The sequence below is a fragment of the Lepidochelys kempii genome, chromosome 17, assembly GCF_965140285.1.
Source record: "Lepidochelys kempii isolate rLepKem1 chromosome 17, rLepKem1.hap1, whole genome shotgun sequence".
In the NCBI taxonomy this organism is placed as follows: Eukaryota; Metazoa; Chordata; order Testudines; family Cheloniidae; genus Lepidochelys; species Lepidochelys kempii.
The window spans coordinates 6,720,629-6,744,735 of record NC_136396.1 but is presented as its reverse complement, the minus strand read 5'-3'; the positions used below and the strand labels follow the sequence as shown (position 1 = coordinate 6,744,735).

Genomic DNA, 24,107 nt, shown 5'->3' with positions numbered 1-24,107 from the left:
ATCAGCATTATTCTTTTAACAGTTTTGTACTGTTGGGAAAAATTAGTTATTGCTTGCCAATTCTCTGATTCTTGTGGAGCATAGGCCAAGTTGGTTTGTTTAGTACATTATGTACTTTTCTGTGCTCATCAAAACACTTAGTTTTGAGGGGGGAAAAGTTAGTTAAGAGATACTGTCGGTTCTTTTGGTCCAAAATTTAAGTTAAGCTAAAATAGTTTTATTTTTTATATAAATTACATAATACTGAAACAGATTTGTTGGGATATATATTTTTTCCTACAGTGTTTGTACTCAGACACATAACATCAGTGTGTTCATACATGAGAAACAGAAACCTAATCAAAACAAGAGACTGATCATTTCAATGTATAAGCTGAATGCAGAGCAGAAAGTAAGCTACATAAATGAAGATTAAATTTAATTTTTAAAAATTAAGTCATTAGTAATGTAAGGAGAGAAACTCATTTTACACAATATGTAAGTAGATTAGCACACCTTTAATGGACAGAATTTTTTTAAGTACATACATAGCAGCACTTAATGTTGATTCTAGAAAACAGCAAGTTTGGATATTTTAATAAATCCTCCAATAAACCTGAAAACTCGCTGACCTAATAATGTCAATTGCAACAAACACATTTTCCTCTGAGTCATCTATTTTGTTGCAAAAATATCGCAACACTTTTTAAATGACATAAAGTTTCATATAATGTTACCCTTCAAATACATACTGCATTTCTTCTATACTTCACAGGGTTAAGGTCATCAAAGAAGGGGAGTAACTCACTGCACTACTAAATGTTCCTCTTTTGTCAGAAGGAGGACGTTGTCTTAGAATAAATGCATACAAGTAAGTACTTCCATTTTCCTCAGCCTAGCTGTCTAAAAGTCAATGAAGTAACAGCTTTACATCAAAGAATCTGAAGTGCATTTTCTGTAATTAAAGAATTGCTCAATCACAACTTGAATTTCAATAACACCAATGGAGGCAGATGTCTTGCTGAATGAGGTCATTTGTGAAAGGAACTAAAAAAGTTACCAAGCTGCATTAATATTGATTTAACAATCACAAATACTACTTTAGTGTTCAATATGTACATTGCTCCATTAAAAAAAAATTCCAAGATTTTTTTTTCTTCCTTTTTTCTGGCAAGCCATTATTAAAGCAAGTTAAAAAGCATTAGTCCCTTTTTTGAGACTCCCACACTGCTAGCATCATAAACTCAGCCCTACACTCCCAAACATCAATTGTAATTAAAATCCTTTTAATAAAAATATTTCTAAAATATGGGTACACAATCTTATAATATATGTATTGTAAAATTTCTCTCGTATTTTACTTGTGTTTTGATTTACAGGCTGATGAAGATATGTGGAGTTTTAGTCAATACTTCCTAATTTTAAAATCAGAGTCAAAAATCTATATAAATAGATATATAATTTGTCTTGGGAAAAGTTACTGATATTTGCTTTTCTACAACTGATTCCTGCAGATCTCTTTTCTTCTTTCAGTGGCATAGACTTGCATACCTGCCACTCAAATGACAAACTTCCATTTTTCCTAGTGTAACCCGAAATTCTGACTGCTTGGCATATTTACCATCCACTCCCTATTCTGCAAATACTGGCAAAAAAAATTTAAAGGAAGTAACCCAGATTAAGTCTACTTAATCTGTGGTGGTATGAATGCTGCATTTTCAAACACATGGTAACAGATACTTGATTTAGAAAAGAAAGGGGGACTTCAAATTATGATGAGTAGCAGGCAGTTTTTCTAGAAGATTCATGCATCCGATGAAGTGAGCTGTAGCTCACGAAAGCTCATGCTCAAATAAATTGGTTAGTCTCTAAGGTGCCACAAGTACTCCTTTCCTTCTAATAAGCACAAGCACATTCAGAAACCCTTGGAAACAGGATTTCCACTGTTATACAAGTTTCTCAAACCTGCGCCACGTGACCCAAGAAAGGAAGAAGTTGTTATCTGTTGGAAACCCACACAGAGACTGAGAATTCATGATCACAAGGCCAGCTAGTTTATTTGAAACAAATGTCAAGTTCAAGGGAAATATCCATTGTCAAGCATTGTTGTAGTTCTGAATCTCTCAGAATATTTGTTTCTTGAAAGAAATACTTTTTCTGACACAAGCTTAAGCTATCTGGTGTTTAAATGTAAACTCACGTTCAACAATTAACTCCGGTTTTCTGCCTTAGAAGCCATTGCAGAAATTGATATCAGTTACTGCGGTAGATCATTTAATGGCCATCTACAGAAAAAGGACATAGGACTCGTCTAGAATGGTTTCCAACTGTATCAAAAAATAAAGGTGCCGCATGCTGCCTGCGGGCCACAGGTTGTGCACCACTGTGCTACAGCAACATTAAGTCTTGGCACTTCATGCATGGCTTGATATTTTTAAATTTAATAATAACCCAAACCACACGGGCCACATCCGGCCTGCGGGACCCTCCAGCCCAGCCCCTGAGCTCCTGGGCCCGGGAGGCTCGCCCCCGGCCCCTCCCCCACAGCCTCAGCACACTGTGCTGCCGGAGTAGTGTATTAAAGTGCTCCGCGTAGGAATGTGCTACTGGCAGCAGTTACAGAGAGCCATTTACTATACTACACCCAGCGCAACACTCTGGGCAGCGCGGCTGCAGCGCCGCCAGCCGCCTATGCTCTGTGTGGTAAGGGGGCAGGGAGCGGGGGGCAGGGGTTGGATAAACAGGGGAGTTTGGGGGGATGGTCAGGGGTGTGGATGGGGTCGGGGTGATCAGAGGGCAGGGAGGGGAAGTCAGGAAGGAGGGGGGCTTGGATGGGGTGGCGGGGGGGCAGTCAGGGGCAGGGGTTCCAGAGGCGGTCGGGGACAGGGAGCGGGGGGTGGATGGGGCTGGAATCCTGGCAGGGGGGCACGGATAGGGGGCAGGGGCACAGCCTCCCCTAACTGGCTCTCCATACAATTTCTGAAACCCGATGTGGCCCTCAGGCCAAAAAGTTTGCCAGCCCCTGCACTACACACAGCTATAAGACTATCATATGTTCTTCAAAACAGAGTTCTGAGAGTGACACTACTCAATCCTAAAATGGAGAAAATCTCTTTAAAAAGACATCATCATACAAGCTGGGTGCCGCTGAATCTCATGAGGATTCCCCACACCCACAACACAACCACACACACACACGAGGATCCCTTGACAAAGGATTGTTTATAAAAAACAGTACGGAAAGTAAGAAGAAAGTCAACCATCATCACCCTATCAAATTATATGAAGTCAGTCTGAAAAATGAAATGCTCTATATTTCTAGAAATAAGTTGACATTTTTAATATGGTCAGATATGCCAATATTCCAGTGAAGAGCACAACAGACTTGTCTATAATTAAAATAAAGGAAAGAGCTGCTAAAAAAATTAAAGCATTTGTCTTGTCAAAATGATATACATCACAGTTTCTAACCTGCCTTCGGGGGGCGCGGGGGAACCCCACTGTTGACACTATAGCGTAGAATAATTCTTTTAGAAATCTATGTCTATTATTTTAGCTACAGTTGCTAAATTTTCCAAACACTACACCTAACTTTAGAATGCACACTAATCTTCATTCCCATTTACAATGGCCAGGGAAATTCAACAGGGCTTGTCTACACTATGGGCACTACAGGGGCACAGCTGTTGCGCTGTAGCTATGCTGTTTTAGTACCATGTAGATGTTTTTTACAGAGATGGAAAGGGTTTTTCTGTTGCTGTAGCTAATCCACTTGGTGAGTCATGGTAGCTAGGTCAATCTGATTTTAAAAGTAGACCAGGCCCAACATGGCACCTTTCTAGCTAACCACACTTAAAAACATTTCTTGGTACTAAGAAGGTAGGCTGTGATCTTGCCAAAACTCAAGGTTAAACAGACCAGTCAGTATTGGATATGAAAACTCAGGAGGCTAAAGTAAGGTCTTCTCTACAAAGAAACTTGCACTGCTTTAATAAATCAGTTTAGTTAAACTACTGCAAACCCTCATGTAGGCACTTATCTTAGTTTAATAGTGGCTTTTACTGGTTTAGCTTAAGACATTCAGGGGGTTGCACTACTTAACTAAACTGGTTTAAATTCATACCTGGGGTTAAACCAGGGCAACTCTCTGTACAGACAAACCCTGTGATGTTGGCAACGCAATTGGCACTTAAAGGCAATGATCTTGCAAACTCACATACTACTAAAGTGCTTAAAATTGAGTTTTATTCAAGTCAATGGGTCTACTTACATGGACACATTTTTTCAGGATCAGAGCCCAAGTCAGTATGGAACAAATACCAAAGTACAGCACTATTGTGCATTTACTCATGACATTGCGTGAGAAACAAACAAAAAAAAAAGGTAAAACACCATTGTGAGTTTCTCCTTCCTCCCCACCCCAAATAAAAAACAATCAGCTCTAGTTCTTATTAAATATTCAGTGGTGCTTCTTGTTAGACCAAGAGTACTAGCTACTAGTCTAAAGCAACACACTATTTTACCCAATACACCCCTAACCTTTCAGTTGGATCTTGTAGTTCCCTTCCCCCTTCCAGCCCTCCCTTCCCCCATTGATGTTAACATGGTATGGTATGCTGTTAAACATGTGCTGAATTCTACCTTACAATTGGTAAGATTAGATTATTCTCATAATAGGCCTGGAAAGTGCTTTGAGGCCCTTCAGGATGAAAGGACATACATTATAAAATTATATTCTTCTACAGAAGTTGTAACAACATAGATTTATTACAGCATGACAACCAAGGTGGATGCTTGAAGATCTGACACGTAAAACACCTTCCTAAAGAAACTGTTGTGTACTTTACTTTTTATCGTGTCATGATAAAAAAAAAAAAAAAACCTTAAATTTTTAAATCTATTATAGGCAACAGCTAGGATTATTACAGAGATTAGACATTTTCCTAGTTTATTTACTTTGTACATTTCACAGCACTTTGTATGCCGTTTCACTCTTTCCCATGAGCAGTCAGTTTCCTCTGTATGTGCAACTGTTAACAAAGAAAGAGACAGAAACATTTTCACAGAGAAAGAAAAATGTGCTTTTAAAAATTGGTAGCAAAATTTGGAACAGGTGTACTACTTAAAAAGTTATTTTTTTCCCTTAAACGGATAGATTTCAAGTTTAGTGCATCCCTTTGAAAGACTTTTCCTCTACTCATTTCCAACACTATTAAAATACTGTTTATAAATAGGACAAAATTGAGAAATGTAAAGTCAATGTAATCTGGAGACAAGGATAGCTACAAACAGATACATTTTTACTTTAGCAGGAGAAAAGTTATATTGCTTCTGTATTTGGCTCAAGTATGATTCTTACTGAAATACTCTATCCTCTTCTGATTACCACAGTTCCAAGAAAGACATTGAAAAATTGGATGGGGTTCACAGAAGAGCCATAAGAATGACTAAAGGGTTGGAAAACATGCCTTATAGCAAGAGATTCAAGGAACTCAATCTATTTAGTTTACCAAAGAGAAGATTTTAGGCTGACTTCCCTCTCATGGGGAAGAGATATCTTATAATAAAAAGGGTTCAGAGTAGCAGCCGTGTTAGTCTGTATTTGCAAAAAGAAAAGGAGGACTTGTGGCACCTTAGAGACTAACAAATGTATTTGAGCATAAGCTTTTGTGAGCTACAGCTTACTTCATCAGTTGCATTCAGTGGAAAATACAGTGGGGATGTTTATATACATGGAAAACATGAAACAATAAGTGTTACCATACACACTGTAACAAGAGCGTGATCACTTAAGGTGAGCTATTACCAGCAGGAGAGCAGGGAGGAAAAAACCTTTTGTAGTGATAATCTGTAGTGAAGAATTGCAACTTTTAGGTCTGTAATCGAGTGACCAAAGAGATTGAGAACACTTCAATCTCTTTGGTCACTCGATTACAGACCTAAAAGTTGCAATTCTTCAACAAAAAAACTTCAAAAACAGACTCCAACAAGAGACTGCTGAATTGGAATTAATTTGAAAACTGAATACAATTAACTTAGGCTTAAATAGAGACTGGGAGTGGATGGGTCATTTACTCAAAGTAAAACTATTTCCCCATGTTTATTTCCCTTCCCCACCCCACACTGTTCCTCAGGCGTTCTTGTCAACTGCTGGAAATGGCCCACCTTGATTATCACTACAAAAGGTCCCCGTCCCCCCCCACTCTCCTGCTGGTAATAGCTCACCTTAAGTGATCACTCTGGTTACAGTGTGTATGGTAACACCCATTGTTTCATGTTCTCTCTGTATATAAATCTCCCCACTGTATTTTCCACTGAATGCATCTGATGAAGTGAGCTGTAGCTCACGAAAGCTTATGCTCAAATAAATTTGTTAGTCTCTAAGGTGCCACAAGTACTCCTTTTCTTTTTGCTTATAATAAAAAGTTCTTCAGTCTAGCAGACAAAGGTATAACAAGATTCATCAGCTAAAAGTTGAAGCTAGCCAAATTTAGATTTAGACACTCCATCACTGAACATTTTAAAATCAAGAACTGGATATTTTTCTAAAAGATGTGCCCTAGATCAAACAGGAATTAATTCAGGGCACTCCCACGGCCTATGTATCATGCAGGAGGTCTGCCTAGATCAGGGGTCTCAAACTCAAATGACCACGAGGGCTACATGAGGATTAGTACATTGGCCTGAGGGCCACATCACTGGCATCCCGCCCCCTGCTGCCCCGGCCCCGCCCCTTCCATGAGGCCCCGCCTCTTCCCACCCCCATTCCCAGAGGGGTTCAGTGTGCGGCAGGGGGCTCAGGGCAGGGGGTTGGGGTGCAGGAGGGGTTTGGGGTGCAGAGAAGTTCAGGGGCTGGACTCCGGCCCGGCGCACACCGGGGGGCAGGGCAGGCTCCCTGCCTGCCAGCCGTGTCCCCGCGCTGCTCCAGGACACAGCCGGAACCTGCGGGAGGGGAGGCACAGGGGTCTGTGTTGCCCTAGCCGTGCCTCCAGGCACTGCTCCCTGCAGCTCCTGTTGGCCGGGAACAGGGAACCGCGGCCAATGGCAGCTTCGGGGGAGCTATCTGGAGGAGCGGCCAGGGCAACACACAGACCACTGGGCCCCCTCCCCCAAGTCCCGGCTGCTTCCCGGAGTGGCGCGGGGGCAGGGCAGGCAGGCAGGGAGCCTGCCCTGCCTCCAGTGTGTGCCAGGCCAGAGCCGCTCTAGGTAAATGTGGGGGGGGACCGCAAGGAGCTGGCGGGCTGCATGAAATAGCCCCACAAGCCGCATGTTTGAGACCCCTGGCCTAGATGATCACAACAGTCCCTTCTGGTCTTACAATCATCCATGAATCCTTCCGTGCCTGCACTGGTTGCTTTTCTGAAAGGTGCTTTTCTTGAATAAATGGGGAGGAGAAACGGTTGGGGAGAAAAATAGTCTTTTCCATTCCACACTTGATTTCTGCCCAAAGAGTACAGCATACTAAAACCGCACAAACATAAGGTTTGATAAAATCCTTGAAATCACACAGAACATTCACAGCAAAAATCCTACAAATGTAACCCATCAACTTAAGGCTTTTTCCCTTCACTGTAAGACACAGTGCTTATTTATGGCCTTGTTTATACTACTCTGGTCAGAAACCCTCACTCTGAAGGAATAGCTGCAGTTGTTTCACAGTTTATCTACCCTTTCCTCCCTCACTAAATTAACTGTCCAAGTGTCATGAGCCTTGGAACAAAACAAGATTTTTTTGTTACAAACATTTTCTACAAGACTGTAATTCATCAACAAGCAAAGTCAGCTCAGAGAGACACATGATTCAAGCAAACTCAACCATAGGATAGTATCACCACTGCTAAGGATCATTAAATACTGTTGCAAAGCAGAGTTGACATTTTATTGCAAGCCATGTGCTGTTTCAGCAAATTTCTATTTATTCATGTTGTTTTGCTCTAGAGGAGAATTGATTAGATAGACATAATACAACAGCTTTTATTAGCTGTGTGCGTTCCTCTTTTGGATTAGCAGAACACACAGTAAGAAAACATGGTACTTCAGCTACAGTCAAAACATGCATCGTGGCAATTCTAGATTAAGCTAACTCAGAACCTACCATTCATTTTGAAAAACACTCTCGAAGTTAAGGAGTACTTGTGGCACCTTAGAGACTAACCAATTTATTTGAGCATGAGCTTTCGTGAGCTACAGCTCACTTCATCGGATGCATATCGTGAGCTGTAGCTCACGAAAGCTCATGCTCAAATAAATTGGTTAGTCTCTAAGGTGCCACAAGTACTCCTTTTCTTTTTGCGAATACAGACTAACATGGCTGTTACTCTGAAAACTCTCGAAGTTTTACCTCATAACTTCAATTAGACAGACGAAGTGATTACAGTGACATTGCTTTTCCCTAAATAGCTATTCTCACAGTACAAATTAATTTTATTGTAGTGCAATTACTGAATGTTATAATTTTAAGTACCAATGTGTTGAAGCAAATTAATGCTATTCCCTCATTGTTCCTGTGATTAACAATCAGAAGACCTCAAAAGAATTATTTTTTATAAGTCAATTTAGCCCAACAACTTAAACATTTTTTAAAGGGAATTTTGACCAGGAGAACCCAAGGCTACGTCTACACTACAAATACTACAGCAGCACACAGCTGAAGCTATGCGAACGTGAACACTTGCTGCAGGGACAGAAGGGGATTTTCCACTGCTGCAGTAAACCCACCCCCATGCTAGGCCTAGGGAAGAATTCTTCCATTGACCTGGAGGTGTGTGTAATGGGCTAAAGGGTGGCTTAACTAGATAGCTCAGGCGTGGGAATTTTTCACATCCCTGAGTGTCATAGCAAGGTTGACCTAAGTTTTAGGTGTAGACTAGGCCTAAGCATTTGAGGACATTCCACATTAACCAATATAAACCACACAGGTCATCCTCATTAGTCTATATTGGTACAAAACTGCAATCCCAGAGTGTAAAAAAGAAAACACTACAACTAACACAGTTTTCAAATCTTCAAATGCACCAAAGGAGCAAGCGAGTCCAGAAAAAAAGTATACATGGCCAGAAAAATCATATATGTCATTGCTTACAATGTCCTGTTAAATCAGACCATTGGTCCAGCTTGTCCAGTATCTTGTATTTGTCAGCAGCAAATACCAGATTCTTCCAAACAAAAAACAAAACACACCCCCACACCCCCTACATATATTTCCTTTTGTTGAGTCCCCTTATGTTATTGCTTTGTGAAGAATCTGTGCTCCTTACAGTCTTCCAAAGTTTTCACTAATTCAAATAATTGTATCATTGGCAAACTTCACCAGTTTGCTGTCTACTTCTTCCTCAACGTCACTGATATCAAACACTGGTCCCAATACTGCCCTGGAACAAACCAATATCAGCTCCATTTGTCATTACTTACCACAACTACAATGCCTGTTGCTCAAAATTAACATGGTCAGGTTGAAATACAGACAACTTAAAAAATAGACAGCAGGAAGTAAAATACTTGGAACAACTTTCAGTTATATCTTTTTCAAATGATTTTTGTCTCACAACCATATTTTAATCAATGTTTTTCTCTCCCCTGTTGCCCCATGCAAAACCCCACAAACAGGGGAAATGGATAGAACTAATTATATAAGAAAAACAATTAAACTGGGTTACGTACAAAGTGCTGGCAAGTGCACAAAGGAAACTGAAAGAAGTAGAAAAATATTTTCCCTTTAATATCAGTTACTTCTTGTAATAAAATAGTTTTAAAGCTTTTCAAACAGAAATGTGATTTTTTAAAATATATTGATAGTGTTTCTTTAACTAGTTTTTAATCTATGTTAGAACTCTGCACCTAACTCAACTGTGATTTTCCTTAATAGTCACCAGGGCCGGACACCCTGAGTGAACTTGTATTTTGGCTCAATTTCTTTGAGTTTGAGACCAGCAGCATCGGGCGCAGGGTATGAGGATCAGTTCTGGGCTGTAAAGCCCAGGTGGGCTTCACAGGAATGTGTTTCTGAACCCAGGGGCTCCCATGGCCATATACCCCCTGACCACCTAGAAGGAGGAGAGCAGGTGTGTGGCCACCACTTATGCCCGTGGGAAAGGCGGACCTAGGGGCTGGCTCACCTGCTCTGGTAGCTCGAGACGGCATTGCCCACACTCTGCCCAGCTGGCCCCGGCTGGCCAGGTGCTCCAGCCCTCGGCTCGCCTGCACTCACCCCCGTTCCGGCAGTCCAGACCTGGTAGCATAAGGTACTTAGATGGTACCGCCTTAACCGTTGGGCAGTTGCCTACATCACCCATCTATAAGGCTGGCCCTGATTGTCACTTATGAGGGACACTTTCTAAAACTTCTTGAAAATCCAAATAATAGATCCACAAAATTGCCTTTAGCCAGTTAGTCAAGTGCAAGTTTCCTTAAAGTCAAGTTGATACGGCACTGCTAATTCGCTTACATTTAATAAGAGGGCCTTGCTCTGCTTTGAAACACCTCAACAATTTATTAACAATGCTGTAGGAGGACAAACATACTTCATATAAAGGACTCTGCTGTCCCAGTAACTTCCCAGGATAGTCCACTTCTTATTACAAGTTGCTCACTAAACACTTAAGTCCACCACAAATAATACTCCACAACCAGATTCAACTCCCTGAATAGCCTAAGAGAAAATATAAGTTCTGTCAGCAATTCCCTCCCTCCATTTTAAAGAGCATAAGAACGGCCCTACTGGGTCAGTGAAATTTTTCATAAACACAAATGGTTACAAACTTAGTGGGATTTTGGGGAACCCCTGCATATCAATCTAACCCTTATTTGCAATCACAGATTGCAGGAGGTCGGACTAGATGATCATACTGGTCCCTTCTGACCTTAGTATCTATGAATCTATGAACCTTTAGACATCTACAGCTAGAAAGAGGTTCTCTCTCCAAAATCTGAAAGCGAGTACAGGTGAGTCACATCATACGCGCATTTAACTTACATGAATTCAACTATACAAGCTAGGAAAAAAAAAGAAAGAAAGAAAGAAAAAAGAAGAACAACAAGATACCTGTAAATAGAGCGGGCAATTCTGCCCACCATTCCACTCAATGAGCATATGTCCCTGAGTGAGCATGAGATGGGAGACGTGAATCTGCTGTTCCCTCAGTCAGTCTCAGTTCCCGTGTGCCTCTCATAGTGTGAGCATCTTGCCGCCGCTGAGTGTGATTCTAGTGTTTAAAGATACTGTACTTATTTTTCATACAACATTGCCCCTAAACGCAAGCCAACTACTTCATCTGGTGCTCAGCCGAAGAAACAGCTATCTGTTCCAATGCTGGAGGAAAAACTGGCTGTGTTGGACTTATTGAGAGACAGTATGTCGGTCTCCAGAGTGGCGCGTAAATATGGCCACAAGGAATCTAGCATCCGTTCCATCAAGATTCGAGAGAGAGAAACTCATCAAGCCGTGGCTTCAAGTGCTCCAATAATTGCTCAGGTGACGAGCCAGTTGCATGATAAGACTTTAATGAAGACTGAAAAGGCTGGAAGACATGAACCATAAATGTGTGCCTATCGATGGCAACACGTTGAGAGAAAAGGCTCTTAGCCTCTACATGATGTTCAAACCTCCTGCCGAAGAGGGACAGCCTTCTGATGAGAAGCAATTAAAAGCCAGCCAAGGTTGGCTTAACAGTTTTAGGAACTGCTTCAACCTCAAAAACGTGCAGACTACTGTGAAGCTGCATCTGCCAATGAAGAGGCAGCAGAAGCCTACCCCAAACAATTAAAGAAAATCATAGAAGAAAAGGGCTATCTTCTGGAACAAGTTTTTAATGCTGATGAGACTGGGCTCTTCTGGAAAAAAAATGCCCAACCGCACTTACACTTCGAAATCAGAAAGACAAGCCCCTGGCTTCAAAGCAACTAAAGACCGCATGACTGTATTGTTATGTGGCAATGCGGCTGGGCATTTAATAAAGCCGGGCCTGCTCTACAGGGCTGCAAATCCCCGTGCCCTAAAAGGCAAGAACAAAAATCTCCTGCCTACGTTCTGGCAATCAAATAAAAAGGCTTGGGTGATGGCAGCATTATTTCTGGATTGGTTCCACAAGTGTTTTATTCCGGAGGTCAAGCAGTACCTCGAAGAGAAAGGACTTGACTTTAAAGCACTGCTGATCGTAGACAATGCTCCTAGCCACCCTGCGGCACTCCGGTTAGCGCATAACGACACTGAAGTGGTCTTTCTCCACCCCAATACCACCTCCATCCTCCAACCTCTCGACCAAGGTGTGATTCGCTGTCTCAAGGCTTACACGAGGCTTACGTTCTCACGGATACGTAGCGCTATGGATGCCGATCCCAATCTTAATGTGATGGAGTGTTGGAAGTCCTTCAACACTGCCGATTGCATCACTTATATTAAACAGGCAATGGATGCAGTCAAGCCTGAAACAGTCAATGCATGTTGGCGAAACCTATGGAAAGAATGTGTGAATGATTTTAAAGGTTTCCCGACCATTGACAAAGAAGTGAAACGCATTGTTCAGGTGGTCAGGCAAGTGGGTGGTGATGGCTTCGTCGACATCCTTGAGGAAGAAATTGAAGAATTAATTGACGGCCATAGAGAAACACTGACTAACGAGGAGTTAGAGGAACTGATAAAATCGCCTTCAGAAGATGAAGATGACGAACAGGAAGAGCCAGCAAGTTGGAATTTTCATAAATTTGCTGAAGTGTTCCAAGCAGCGAAACACTTGCATGATTTAATTTCTGAATACGATCCCTCTATGGAATGAAGCCTCAAAATCACATGTACTATTACCGACAATTTGAGACCGTATCAAGCAATGTTTGAGCAGCTCAAGAGACAGAGACAATTGCCAATCGCCATGTTTTTCAAGGAAAAACAACCAGCAGCAGACGAGCCTATGCAATCAACTTCGCGAGCTGAACCAGAGCTGAACACTTCGTCTCCGACTCGCTCTCCATCACCCAAGTTCTCCGTCTCCTGGGTCAACATCAAGCCCTGACGACCCCCTGTAATTACCCCCTGTAATTAAAAATATAGTACTGTAAAATTATATTTTGCATATGTACTCTATTATACATATTACCATACAGGGTTGTATACACAAAACCATGTACAGTATATTGTACTCTTGGGCAATTTAAGGGATTTTCAAGGGTAATTTTGACTATAAGCGATTTTCGCCTTACACGCTGACTTTAGAATCTAACCCCCCAGGTAAGATGAGACTCCACTGTATATGCCATTTACGCATTTATTTTCCACTCCATACTATCTGACATTCAATATTGCTCATGCTCATCAATCAGACAATTACTTTTCCTCAATTATACCCAGAGAATAGATACCAAGGAGTAAAAAGTGTTAACAATTCACTGAGGCCCTATCTCCACAGGACCAATAATTATGTAAATACAGTAAACGCTCAGCCAAGGTTTTCTTAGGGCTTGCCTCCACAATGGCAGAGGCATTAGAAGTTCTTCAGTGTTCTTTAATGTAGTCTTGTTTAAAACAGTTCTTTATTAACACACACTAGGGAACTCTAGCGTGCATCAGCAGGGTCAACACAGGCCAGTTAACGCATAATATGCTTGTGTCCATTAGAATTTACTGGCAAGTGGTGAGGACTAACGCACAATGTAGACAAGCCCTTAGACTACTAGTGAATTTTGGTTTTCCTACTTAACACATCTTAAAAGGACTCTGCCCTCTGAAAATTAGGCTTCCTTAAAGCGTCTCAACTTGGGGACTGAAAATCACTAACATTTTGAAAGTCTTGGCTGTTTAAAACAAACCGAAAAACCCCCCAACCCCACCCAAAACCACCCCCTACCCCAAAACCCAAAATGGTTATAATACAGTTTGGCTTCAGCCGTAGTTCTGGCCAACGGTATCATAATCTGATTCAGCCACATTATTGGTTTGTATTGCAATAGTACCTAGGAGCACCAATCAACGACCCATTGTACTGGGTGCTCTGGAGACATGCAGTAAAAAGACAGTCATTGCTCCAAAGAATTTACAGTCTACAGCCTGATTTTACAAGAAGCTTCATGCACCCACCTCCCCACACACACTGAAATGAATGGGGCTCTGCATAAGTGCAGAGTTTCTTCTAGCATTTGAACCTAAATTAGACTACATCCACGGTTAAACCATACTTAAGGACATGACGAAAGACTCAAAGTGAAAAATACAGATGACAATACAAACTATTATGCAAGACATTCAACCAACAGTGTCATGTAGTTTTATTTACTCTACATGTGGAAATTACATAAATCAACATTTTATTTAGTGGGAATGCAAGCTGTACACATTTTCCAGATTCCTGAGATTCTAAATTTTGATTTTTGGTATATTCTTTAGCAAAAATATATTTTTAAAAGTGGATGCAAGTTGGGTCCCTGATTAGTGTGACAGAAAAACTATTCTGGAGGTCAGTTAACACTGGAACAAGGTTTGCACGCTCACTTCTTAGCCACTCCCAACCAGGGCAACATACTCCTGTTCATGAGCATAAAGGGGAGACGAGAGAGAAGTCTCTCTTTATCCATCAGATGGATTGGCTTGTTCCATTATGGAAAAAGAACAACCAAAGCGAATCAGATTCAACCTGAACACATAGTAAAAGAAGTCAGTTACTTATTAACCTCCCTTACAGATCAGGTTTCAAGGATTCAGGAATAAAGGCAGTGAATATAAAATAAAATATAAAAAAAATCAATACTACCCCTAAAAGCATCTGTTCCTTGTGCATCTTTAGTGATTACTGAAATATACCCACTGCTTGTGAAAAAAATACCAAGAGAGACAGCTCCAGCAAATTCTGATTATCAGTGGTTACAGCTATTGGCAGTTTCAAAAACAAAACAAAAAAAAAATCAAAGCACTCCTTCAGGTTAGTCACAAAACAGTGTTAAATTAATAGCTCACCATAAATCACTCTCTACAGCCATACTATCTATGAGTGTATGTGCGGGAGAGAGACTTTTCTGTATCCCTTAGCCTAACACATAATGCAGATGAATAATATCTAGCATATGTAAATTTCCTTGCCTGTTACCCTCTGATAGGAAATATTTTCCCCTCTCAAGTGATCATCCTTACCTCTGAATACTGCTACTCTAGGCTGACAGGAGGGCTGTTATCTGTCTCAAATATATTTCTGAAAAAATGTTTGTTTTCCCTTTAAAGCACTCTAGGTTTCTTTAAAAGCTTTCTGACCTGAGCGTGAAAAGGCAATGCCCCACCTCAGGACACTACTAGAGGGCTCCAGAACCTCCTGCTCCATAGGATGCTCATTTTGAAGACTTCTTTGATATGAAATGCCAGTCTAGTGGACATGGCCAGTGCAGTAAATACACCTTTTATACTGACTCTAGATTTAGGGGGAAGAAGAAGAGTCTCCCCCAACCCCTGCAAATGACAAGACGGCGGTCAACGAATTAAGTGGTTTTAAGCAAGGTCCCAACCTCTTCACCTGATGGCTGTTTCCCCAGTAGGTCAGTGGAGAAAGTATAAGGTGGAGACGTTTCTGGTCCCTCTACCCTGAGCATCATCTTACTCTTCTTCCCCCAGCCCCAACACACAAAAGGAAAGACACCCCCCCCGCCCCGGGCCACCTCGAAAAAATAAGCTCGCCCTCCCAAGTCTCCCTCTCTAAAACTGAGGGGAGGCCTCCCTTCTCCCCCCCCCCGCCAAAATAGGGCTCACTCTTCCCCCACAATCCAGTGTCCTCCCCCCCGAAATATTTGGGTTCACCCCCGCCCAATCACCACCCCCTACAGGGGATCCCCACCCAGCCCGCCCCTCCCTGTCCGGCGGGGGAAGGAGAAGCAGCAGCCGCAGCCCTCGGCCCTGACTGAACCTCACACCCAGGAGCCCCCCCACCACGGCCCTAGCTGCGGCCGCCCCACGCTCCCCCACCTGAGGCTAGCCCCGGGGGGCAAACAGGGCCTGAGGCCCTCCCCTTGGAGGGGCCCACGAGCGGGCTGTCGGGGGCAGGGAGCGGATCTGCCCCAGGCCGCGGGCCCCCTCACCTTGTAGTACACGTCGAACTGGATGTTCTCGGGCAGCGAGCGGATGTCGCGGCGCCGGGCCCGCCCGTAACTATCCACCACGGCCGAGATCGCCGTGTTATAGAGCGTCTCCGGCACCCACTCCAGCTCCACCGCCGCCATCTTGGGTGTGCGGCGCCGCCGCCCCCGCCGCCCCACCCCGCACCCGGGGGGCTCCCACCGCCCAGCAGCGCCCGGACGCTCTCTGCCCGCGGGGGGCCAGGAGGATCCGGCGGCCGCAGCGGCGCCAGAGAGCGCGCACGGCGAGGGGGTGGGGAGCTGAGGCGGGAAGGCGCGGGGAGGGGGGTGATTTGCTCCTGCTGGGCCGCAGCCGGGGGGGGGAGGCGTCAGGGAGAAGGTCCGGGGAGGAGGGGCGGGAGAGAAGGGGGGGAAGGGCCGGCAGAGGGGCGCCCGGGGGAGGTGAAGGGGCGGAGAGGGAGGTGATGAAGCCAGGTGGGGGATGGGGTGAGGAGACGGTGTAAGGAGAGGGGAGGTGGGGTAGAAAGTGGGGGGCAGAGAGGGGAGAAAAGGGGCACGGGGGGGAAAGAGGTGCATTTTGGTGGGGTGGAAGAGGGAGATGGTCGGGAAGAAAAGCTGGGAAGATGGGGGGCGAGGGGAACTTATGGAGATACAGCGGCCTAAAACTGGTGTCAGTGAGAGGAAAACTCGGCTCTTGTTGTGGAGAGAAGACGCTGTGAATTAGTCACTGGTGCCATGCAATGCCCTGTCCCCACCAAATTGGCGGCTAAATTATTTTCCTGATTCGTGTCGTGTTTGTGTCCAAAAAAACCCAGTGGGGGCTGTCCCTGCTTTGAAGGAGGTGCAGCCTAATAAAAGAAGGGGTGGATGCGGGGAGAGGGAGAGCATAAGAGCAAAAAGGTCCAGGGAGGGCTGTAAATATTCAGTAACTTCCTAACCTGGAAATGTAATTTTCTTTTTTTCAGTTATGAGCTAAAATGTGGATCCCAGCCTTGTATTCACTAAGAGAAAGGGTGGGTTGTTGTTTTTTTTACCATGTATTAATACGTGGTAAAATTCTAGTGTGGGTGAGATTATTTGTGGTTTTAGCAGGTTGAGGTCACAAACACGAGGGAGAAGCAGGAGCTTAGTTTTACCTCAACCTACTAACGTGTTAAAACTGCCTTGTCCTTACTGGAATATTACATTGTGTAAATTACCATCTGTTAGCTAAAACAGGGTGAAATCTATCTTTTTTCCTCCTACGGTGGATGCAAACTTTGACTGATTATGGAAATGACACTAGAGCTGAAGAAGAGTTCTGTGTGGTTCAAAAGCTTGTGTCTCTCTCACCAACAGAAGTTGGTCCAATAAAAGACGTTACCTCACCCATCTTGTCTTTCTACTGTCTTTACCCACTCTCCCATTTTTCTCATTAGCATGTTGTTTCAGAGTTATTTTCTCTAACTTGCCTTCTTGATAGGGCCTACTGATGCCATTAAGGATTGTGATAGCTAGTTCTCTGCTACAGTTCATAGACTCATAGACTGTAGGAACACAAGGAATATTAGGATCATCTAGTCTGAAAAAGAAGCGTCTTTGCAGCCCCCTACCCAAGCAGAATGCAGGCAGAAAGTAGGAATATGCACAGCAGACATTCTCAGAAATCTGCAGAGTGTAGGTCTCATACAGTGAATTATTATGGCTCAGGATTGATGGCAGCAATTAAATGCCATGAGTTAAACCATGACTTTGAGTTAGGGACTTCTGTATTGTAAATGTTTTTATTGCAAACATGGATAGATAAAAACACACATCTATAACTGTTTAGAAATGGTGTTTCAGCCTCGATCCAGGCTTAGTTCAACCTGCCATGGCCAATGTCGGATTGCTGCCAACAACATATTATTTTATCCTTCCTAAAAGTTCCAAGGGATGGGGCTTTCATCTGTTTCCAATAATCTTGTAGATGTCACTGTCAAAGGTGTTTGTTTTTCAAATATAGGTTGCAAGAGGATATTGTCCTTTTAGGATTTTTTCCCTTGACAGAGTATCAGTGACCATTATTTCTCTTCTCCTTTCCTTTTCTGTCTCAAAATGTTGGCTAGCATACTTCTGTTACTGTTCGATGATTGTGAGGAGTCGATAACAGGATACATCCTCACTGGGTAAGAATGAGTTTCCCCTTAAGAATAAATGAATCAATGAAGGTATAATAGAATTATACAAAGGACCAGTACAATAAGTTTAATAATACTTACTACTTTATTCCTAATCTACTTTATTAATAGTCTTTTATATAACCTCAAAATACTTAAAAATTAATTAATCCTCACTAAAGCTCTGTGAGGTTATCCTATCCATTTCACAGATTAAGAGAAAGCAGTTGACTTGCCCAAGATTCATAGATTTCAAGGCTAGAAGGGAGCACTGATCATCTAGTCTGTCCTCCTGTACAACACAGGCCATAGAACTTCCCCAAAATAAAGATCGCACAATGAGTTAGTTGGTTTTTTACTATTTTAAATTTTACATTAATGGTTATTAACCTTGTTAAAAAGGCTCTCTGTGGATTTTCTGTACTTGTGTATTTCTCACTATTGGGAGAGATTTAATTTGAGAAATATACATTTCTTAACTCTCTGGAAAATGTTGAATAGGCAGGAGTGTGGTTACTTCTAATAATGTTATCTAAGTCTGACTTTGAGCTTGTTTTCCTGGTCTCAATTTATTAGAATGCATTATGTTCCATCTCAATGAGTTGTGTTGTTTGAGATTTGTCACTTGGCCTTATTATGTCTGACAAATATGCCTGCTTTCTTCATTTAGCTGGCTTTAATTATAGAAACTGGCTGACCTACTTTATTCACTGTAACTGTTCTGCACTGCTTACATACACTGCTTATCTGTTTTCATTTTTTGTAATAATCATCTACTGTTCTGGTTGCTAAAAAATAATTTACTCCTTTAAGCCATATTATTAATTTATAAGCAGAATGTGTACCATTCAATGACCTCTTTGATGCACTTCTATTGTATTAATAACAATTATGCATGCCCACGTTGCTAAAGTCAGAAGACATCTTTGGGTATGTCTACAGTACACAGACTATTCCGGCATATCATGTCACTTATGTAGGTACTTAGACTGTATTAAAGTCCCCCCTTAACCTTCTCTTTGTTAAGCAAAATAGATTTTAATCTTTGAATTTATCACTATAAGGCATGTTTTCTAATCCTTTAATCATTCTTGTGGCTCTTTTCTGAACCCTCTCCAATTTATCAACATTCTTCTTGAATTGTGGGCTCTAGAATGGGGCACAGTATTCCAGCAGAGGTCACATCATAACCTCTCTACCCCTACTCGATATTCCCTGTTTGTGCATCCCAGGATCGATTTGCTCTTTTGGCCACAGCATCACACTAGGAGCTCATATTCAACTACTATCCATGACAATTGCCAAATCTTTTTCAGAGTCACTGCTTCCTAGAATAGAGTCACCCGTCTTGTAAGCATGGCCGATGTTCTTTGTGCCTAGATGTATACATTTACATTTAGTGGTATTAAAATGCATATTATTAGGTTGCATCTAGATCTCTCTGAATAAGTGACCTGTCCTCTTTGTTATTTACCACTCCCCCATTTTTTGTGTCATCTACAAACTTTATCAACTATGATTTTATGTTTTCTTCCAAGTCATTGATAAAAATGTTCACGTGCATAGGGCCATGAACTCATCCTTGCGGGATCCCACTGGAAATGCACTTGCTCTGTGACAATTCCCTATTTACAATTACTTTGAGACCTAGTAGCCAGTTTTTAATCCATTTAATGTGTGCCATGCTAATTTTATATCGTTCTAGTTTTTTAATCAAAATGTTGTGCAGTACCAAGTCAAATGCCCTGAAAAAGTCTAAGTATGTTATGTCAATACTATTACCTTTATCACCCAAACTTGGTCTATTAATATAATGCAAGTTATAGGAGTCTCTGTAGATACATTGACATAATCCGTAGTGTAGATACAGCCTACTCCAACCAAAGGGGTTTTTCCATTGGTACAGGAACACCACCTCACCAAACGATGGTAGCTACGTTGACAGAGGTATTCTTCCGTTTATATAGCTGTGTCTGCAGTGGGGGTTAGGTTGGAATAGCTGTGTCAGTCAGGGGTATACTTTTTCATACTCAAGTCAATAGTTCTTCTGCCATCACTTCAATGGGAGTACTGATCAGGCCTTTGACTGTGCAGCAAAGACCCATCTTCAGAAAGAGCCTTACGTGAGTTTGTGGTATGGGATAGGAGAAAGAGTTCAATGACTTATATAGTCCCTGGTATTTTAAGTGTGTATATATATGTATATATATATAGAGAGAGGTGTATAGGAAATAAACAAAAACAAAGAACACTGTCATCTTATAATATCTTGTAAACAAACTTCCTTTTTTCTCTAATACTTTGTATTATTTAAAAAATAACTTTTCATAATCCAAAGTACATGCCACATCTCATGTCTTCATTTACTTTTTCCATGTTTCAGTTTGGCCTTTGAAAAATCAGTGAAGAAACTAATCAGCCTAAAGTGAGGACAATGGAAATGTCATATAAGGAAATCAGCTCACAACCTCCTGTTTATAGTGTATTCTGAGTGCAAATGAGACCTTGATTGCTACAATATCATCTAAAAGTTCCTCTTGGAATAAATGCAGACAGGGAGAGTCTGTAGAGAAATACAGAGGCATGAGTTCATGCTGATGTACTTTGATCCTGTTATTCCCATAGCCTAAAGTTTTCCAAAACTAAGCTTAGATCTCTAAAAAGTTGTCACTTCTGGCTAACATTGGACTATTTAAATTCACTCCTTACATACTTGAAGGTTGGACAAGCTGGTGGAACTGTTAGGCTCAGGTTTCCTTTTCTACCTCAGCTGGTGTACATGGGGGGAAAAATCACTTTTGGCAATGTGGAGGAAGGTTTAATCATTGTAAACAACTGAATTAATGTTCTACCGCTTAGTACTTAAGCCTAGAAAGAAGAGGGGTGGACCTGCTTGAGTTTTTTTTTTTTACCATGGCACTGAACTCAAAGTGATGGTTCCTGAAAAACTAATGCCACAAGTTATATTGATATAACAAATTATATCAATATAATTTTAGTTGCTACTTTATATATATATATATGTGTTTGTGAATAGAGTTTTTTTTGAGGATGTTTGTATGCATGTATGAAATAAATACTAAAGATCTATTATGAGGCTAGACATGAGTCTCATGGTTAGAGCAGTGAGCTAGTAGTCAAGACTCTTAGTTTCTTTTCTTAGTTCTATCACTGACTAGTACTGTGACCTTAGCTAAATCACTTAACTGTTCTGCCTCACTTTCTTCCACCTGTAAAATAAATCTAATATCTACCTCACAGAGAGAAATGGGAGGCTTCTTTAACTCCCCTCATTTGGGAAGTATGCTATAATTAGAATACCTATCATGGTCCCTAGAATACTTTGGGTCAAAAAGATAAATACTTCTAAGGCATTTTGAGATTCTTTGGTGAAAGGTGCTCTATAAGTGCTTTGTCTGTTTTACAGGGGAAAAAAAGAATCCTGGATGTTACAGATGGAAAAGTCCTCACCTAGTCCATCTCCTGACAAAACAGTGTTGTTCCTTACATTCATTTTCTAAAGGTAAGATACTTGCATGAATTCAGTTGATATATTCATAAAGATGAGAGATACCCATGTGTAATTGAAGCTTTTCATTTAAAATACCAGTGAAAAGTGAGATTTCTCAAAACGTTTGGATAATATTGTCCCATATTTGTATTTTCTCTGAAGCTTCTTAATCAAGATGAAGGCTTTAAGCTTTGGTATGATTGAGATGTTTGTTCACACTTCAGCAGTTGTGTTAAAATAGATATTTTAAATTATTGGATTAGCTTGCTAGGAAAAATGTAAAAATACTCGCATTTGTAACATAATTTGCTTATTTTGAAGTGGGAAGGAATTAATTGACATGCCAGACATAAGGACGAGCTCCATCTTCTTGATGTGGACATTACAGAAACCTTTAAAACAGTATTATGGGGAATTTGTTGGAAGTTTAAAATTGTAAGCTCTAACAGGAAATAATTAAGCTGTAGAGCAGCACTCTGGTGCGTTGGCTCCTGTAAAACTACACAAAGAAAAGGAGAGTATTTGTGTGAACATTCCTCTTGTCAGAAAAAGTTTTCTTCTTTATGCTGATATTATTCTTTGCTTGCTCCAATTCCGACAAGTAAATTTAATGTTTTGTAGGTTTCATATATATTGGTCTTAGAGTCAAGTTTGGGAAAGAATGTCAGCATAGTAAGAGAAGAGTGCATTGATCCTAGGGCATATAAAACGTTCTAGAGTGGAGAAGAGAATCTAAACTGCTGTCTTTCTGCAGTCTGGCCAGCTGCACATCTTGTATCTCTTTAGGAATAATTTTTAAGTAGTAAGATGAAAACAGTTAAATCATTTTACTCTCAAATTTCTTGTGAAATTTTCTCTATCTGTATATAAGCAATTAGATACAAGGAAGCTGTATGTGACCCTGTATCTTGTGTTTATTTAAAATAGTGAATTACTGCAGGTGATTGGTGCAGTGTTCAACTGCCAGGACCAGGATGGAAACATCTTATCAAACAAACAAGTAGTACAAACTTCCCCATACTAATTGGTCAGTATACTTCATCGTTACCCTGACAGAAAAGTGTTGCAAGGGGGAGATAAGTTTCCATGCCTTTCCAATCCGTAGCTTCTCTGAGGAAGATCAACAATAGGGAGGGATGCTGTTTGTGGAGGTAATTGTAATTAAAGGTATGCCTATAGTGCAGTTTAAGGTGTAACTGTGGGACCGGTAGGCATATCTGCTCGAGGTTTAATCTAGCTAGTGTGGATAACAATGGCAATGAAGATGCTGTGGCACAGGCTTCAGTGGGAGCTAGCTGCCCCACTTCAGGTCTGCCAGGGACCCTGGGAATGTACTCGAGTTGCTATTTATGATGGGGTGGGTCTGTGTTGCTGCATCTTCACGACTATTGTTATCCATGTTAGCTAGATTAAAGCTGCTGTAGGTGCTTTACCATGCTACAATTACTCCTCAATTTGCAGTGTAGATGTACCCATAGATACTTGCCCACTAGCAATTCTACTGAGACTGCCAACTCACTTCACTTAGGCCACCTAGCAACAATGAGAGGTTAAATAACCTCTGGCCACTATCAACCTGGCTGGGTTTAACATTTGCACTTCACGTTGTCAAAGCATCAATTGCTAATTAGCTAACTTGAACACCAGTTTTCTAGAGGTGAAAGGCTCCATCTCCCATTGCAAAACCCCTAAGGCATCCAGTCCCTCATTATTTTTAAACTAGTAACAATGCAAACTCAAAATGTTTATATCCTCTCTCTCTCTCTATCACTAGAGATGTAATGATTTGAATTAGAGTTGAGTATATTGCATACCACTTACCATATATAATGTGGAGGGCTTGGAAAATATTTAACCGAAGAGAAGGGGGCTGAATTTATTTACCAAGGACAATTACTCCTTGAACATGGGAAGGGACTGGCCACACATACAAGCATTCACACCTTTGGAACATTCCTGAGTCCCCTTTTTTAATGGATTCATTTGGGTTGGGTTTGGCTGGGACTAGAAGAGCGCCTGGCTCTCTGTTGGCTCTGCCTCTTCTGTGGTCTCCCTCCTCAGTGGGCTCTTCATCACTGTGCAGTTCTGGAGTGCCGTCATCCAGAAATCACAAAGGGTCCACTGCTACTCACAGATTTGTGGTGGGGTTCCCGCTCAGAATGGCATTTAGCTCTGTGTAGTAGCAGTAGCTCCGGGGAGCAGCTCCAGACCTTTTTGTTGCCCTCCTTTTGGTAGGACTGTTGCAGTTCCTTCTCCTTTGCCCACTATTGGAACTCATCCCTGCTGTACCCCAGCTTCTGCATCTCCCTGGCACTGTTCAAATAAACATCTGACTCTTGTGGGAATTTAGCAGCTGCGCTTGCACTGCTCCTTTCCCCCATTAACTGAGGAAATCCAGGATTTCTTTCCTGGACCAGGCAGAAGCAAAAGGTTTTGCT

The 24,107-nt window shown here is 41.7% G+C and overlaps 1 protein-coding gene and 1 long non-coding RNA gene across 2 annotated transcripts in view; one reads left to right on the top strand and one right to left on the bottom strand.

Moving 5' to 3' along the window:
• APPBP2 (amyloid beta precursor protein binding protein 2) overlaps window positions 1-16,228 on the bottom strand; it is a 43,339-nt gene extending 27,111 nt beyond the window's left edge. Inside the window, exon 1 of the mRNA XM_073315484.2 lies at window positions 16,024-16,228. Within this exon, the coding sequence (XP_073171585.1) occupies window positions 16,024-16,164 (141 nt within the window). The 5' untranslated portion in view covers window positions 16,165-16,228. The remainder of the gene's footprint in view (window positions 1-16,023) is intronic.
• Window positions 16,205-22,638, top strand: LOC140899650 (uncharacterized). The gene is made up of 5 exons (XR_012155411.1): window positions 16,205-16,312; window positions 16,986-17,033; window positions 18,108-18,167; window positions 21,586-21,681; window positions 22,597-22,638. It is a non-coding gene; the product is annotated as an uncharacterized LOC140899650 (long non-coding RNA).
• The last annotated feature ends 1,469 nt before the right edge of the window (window positions 22,639-24,107 follow it).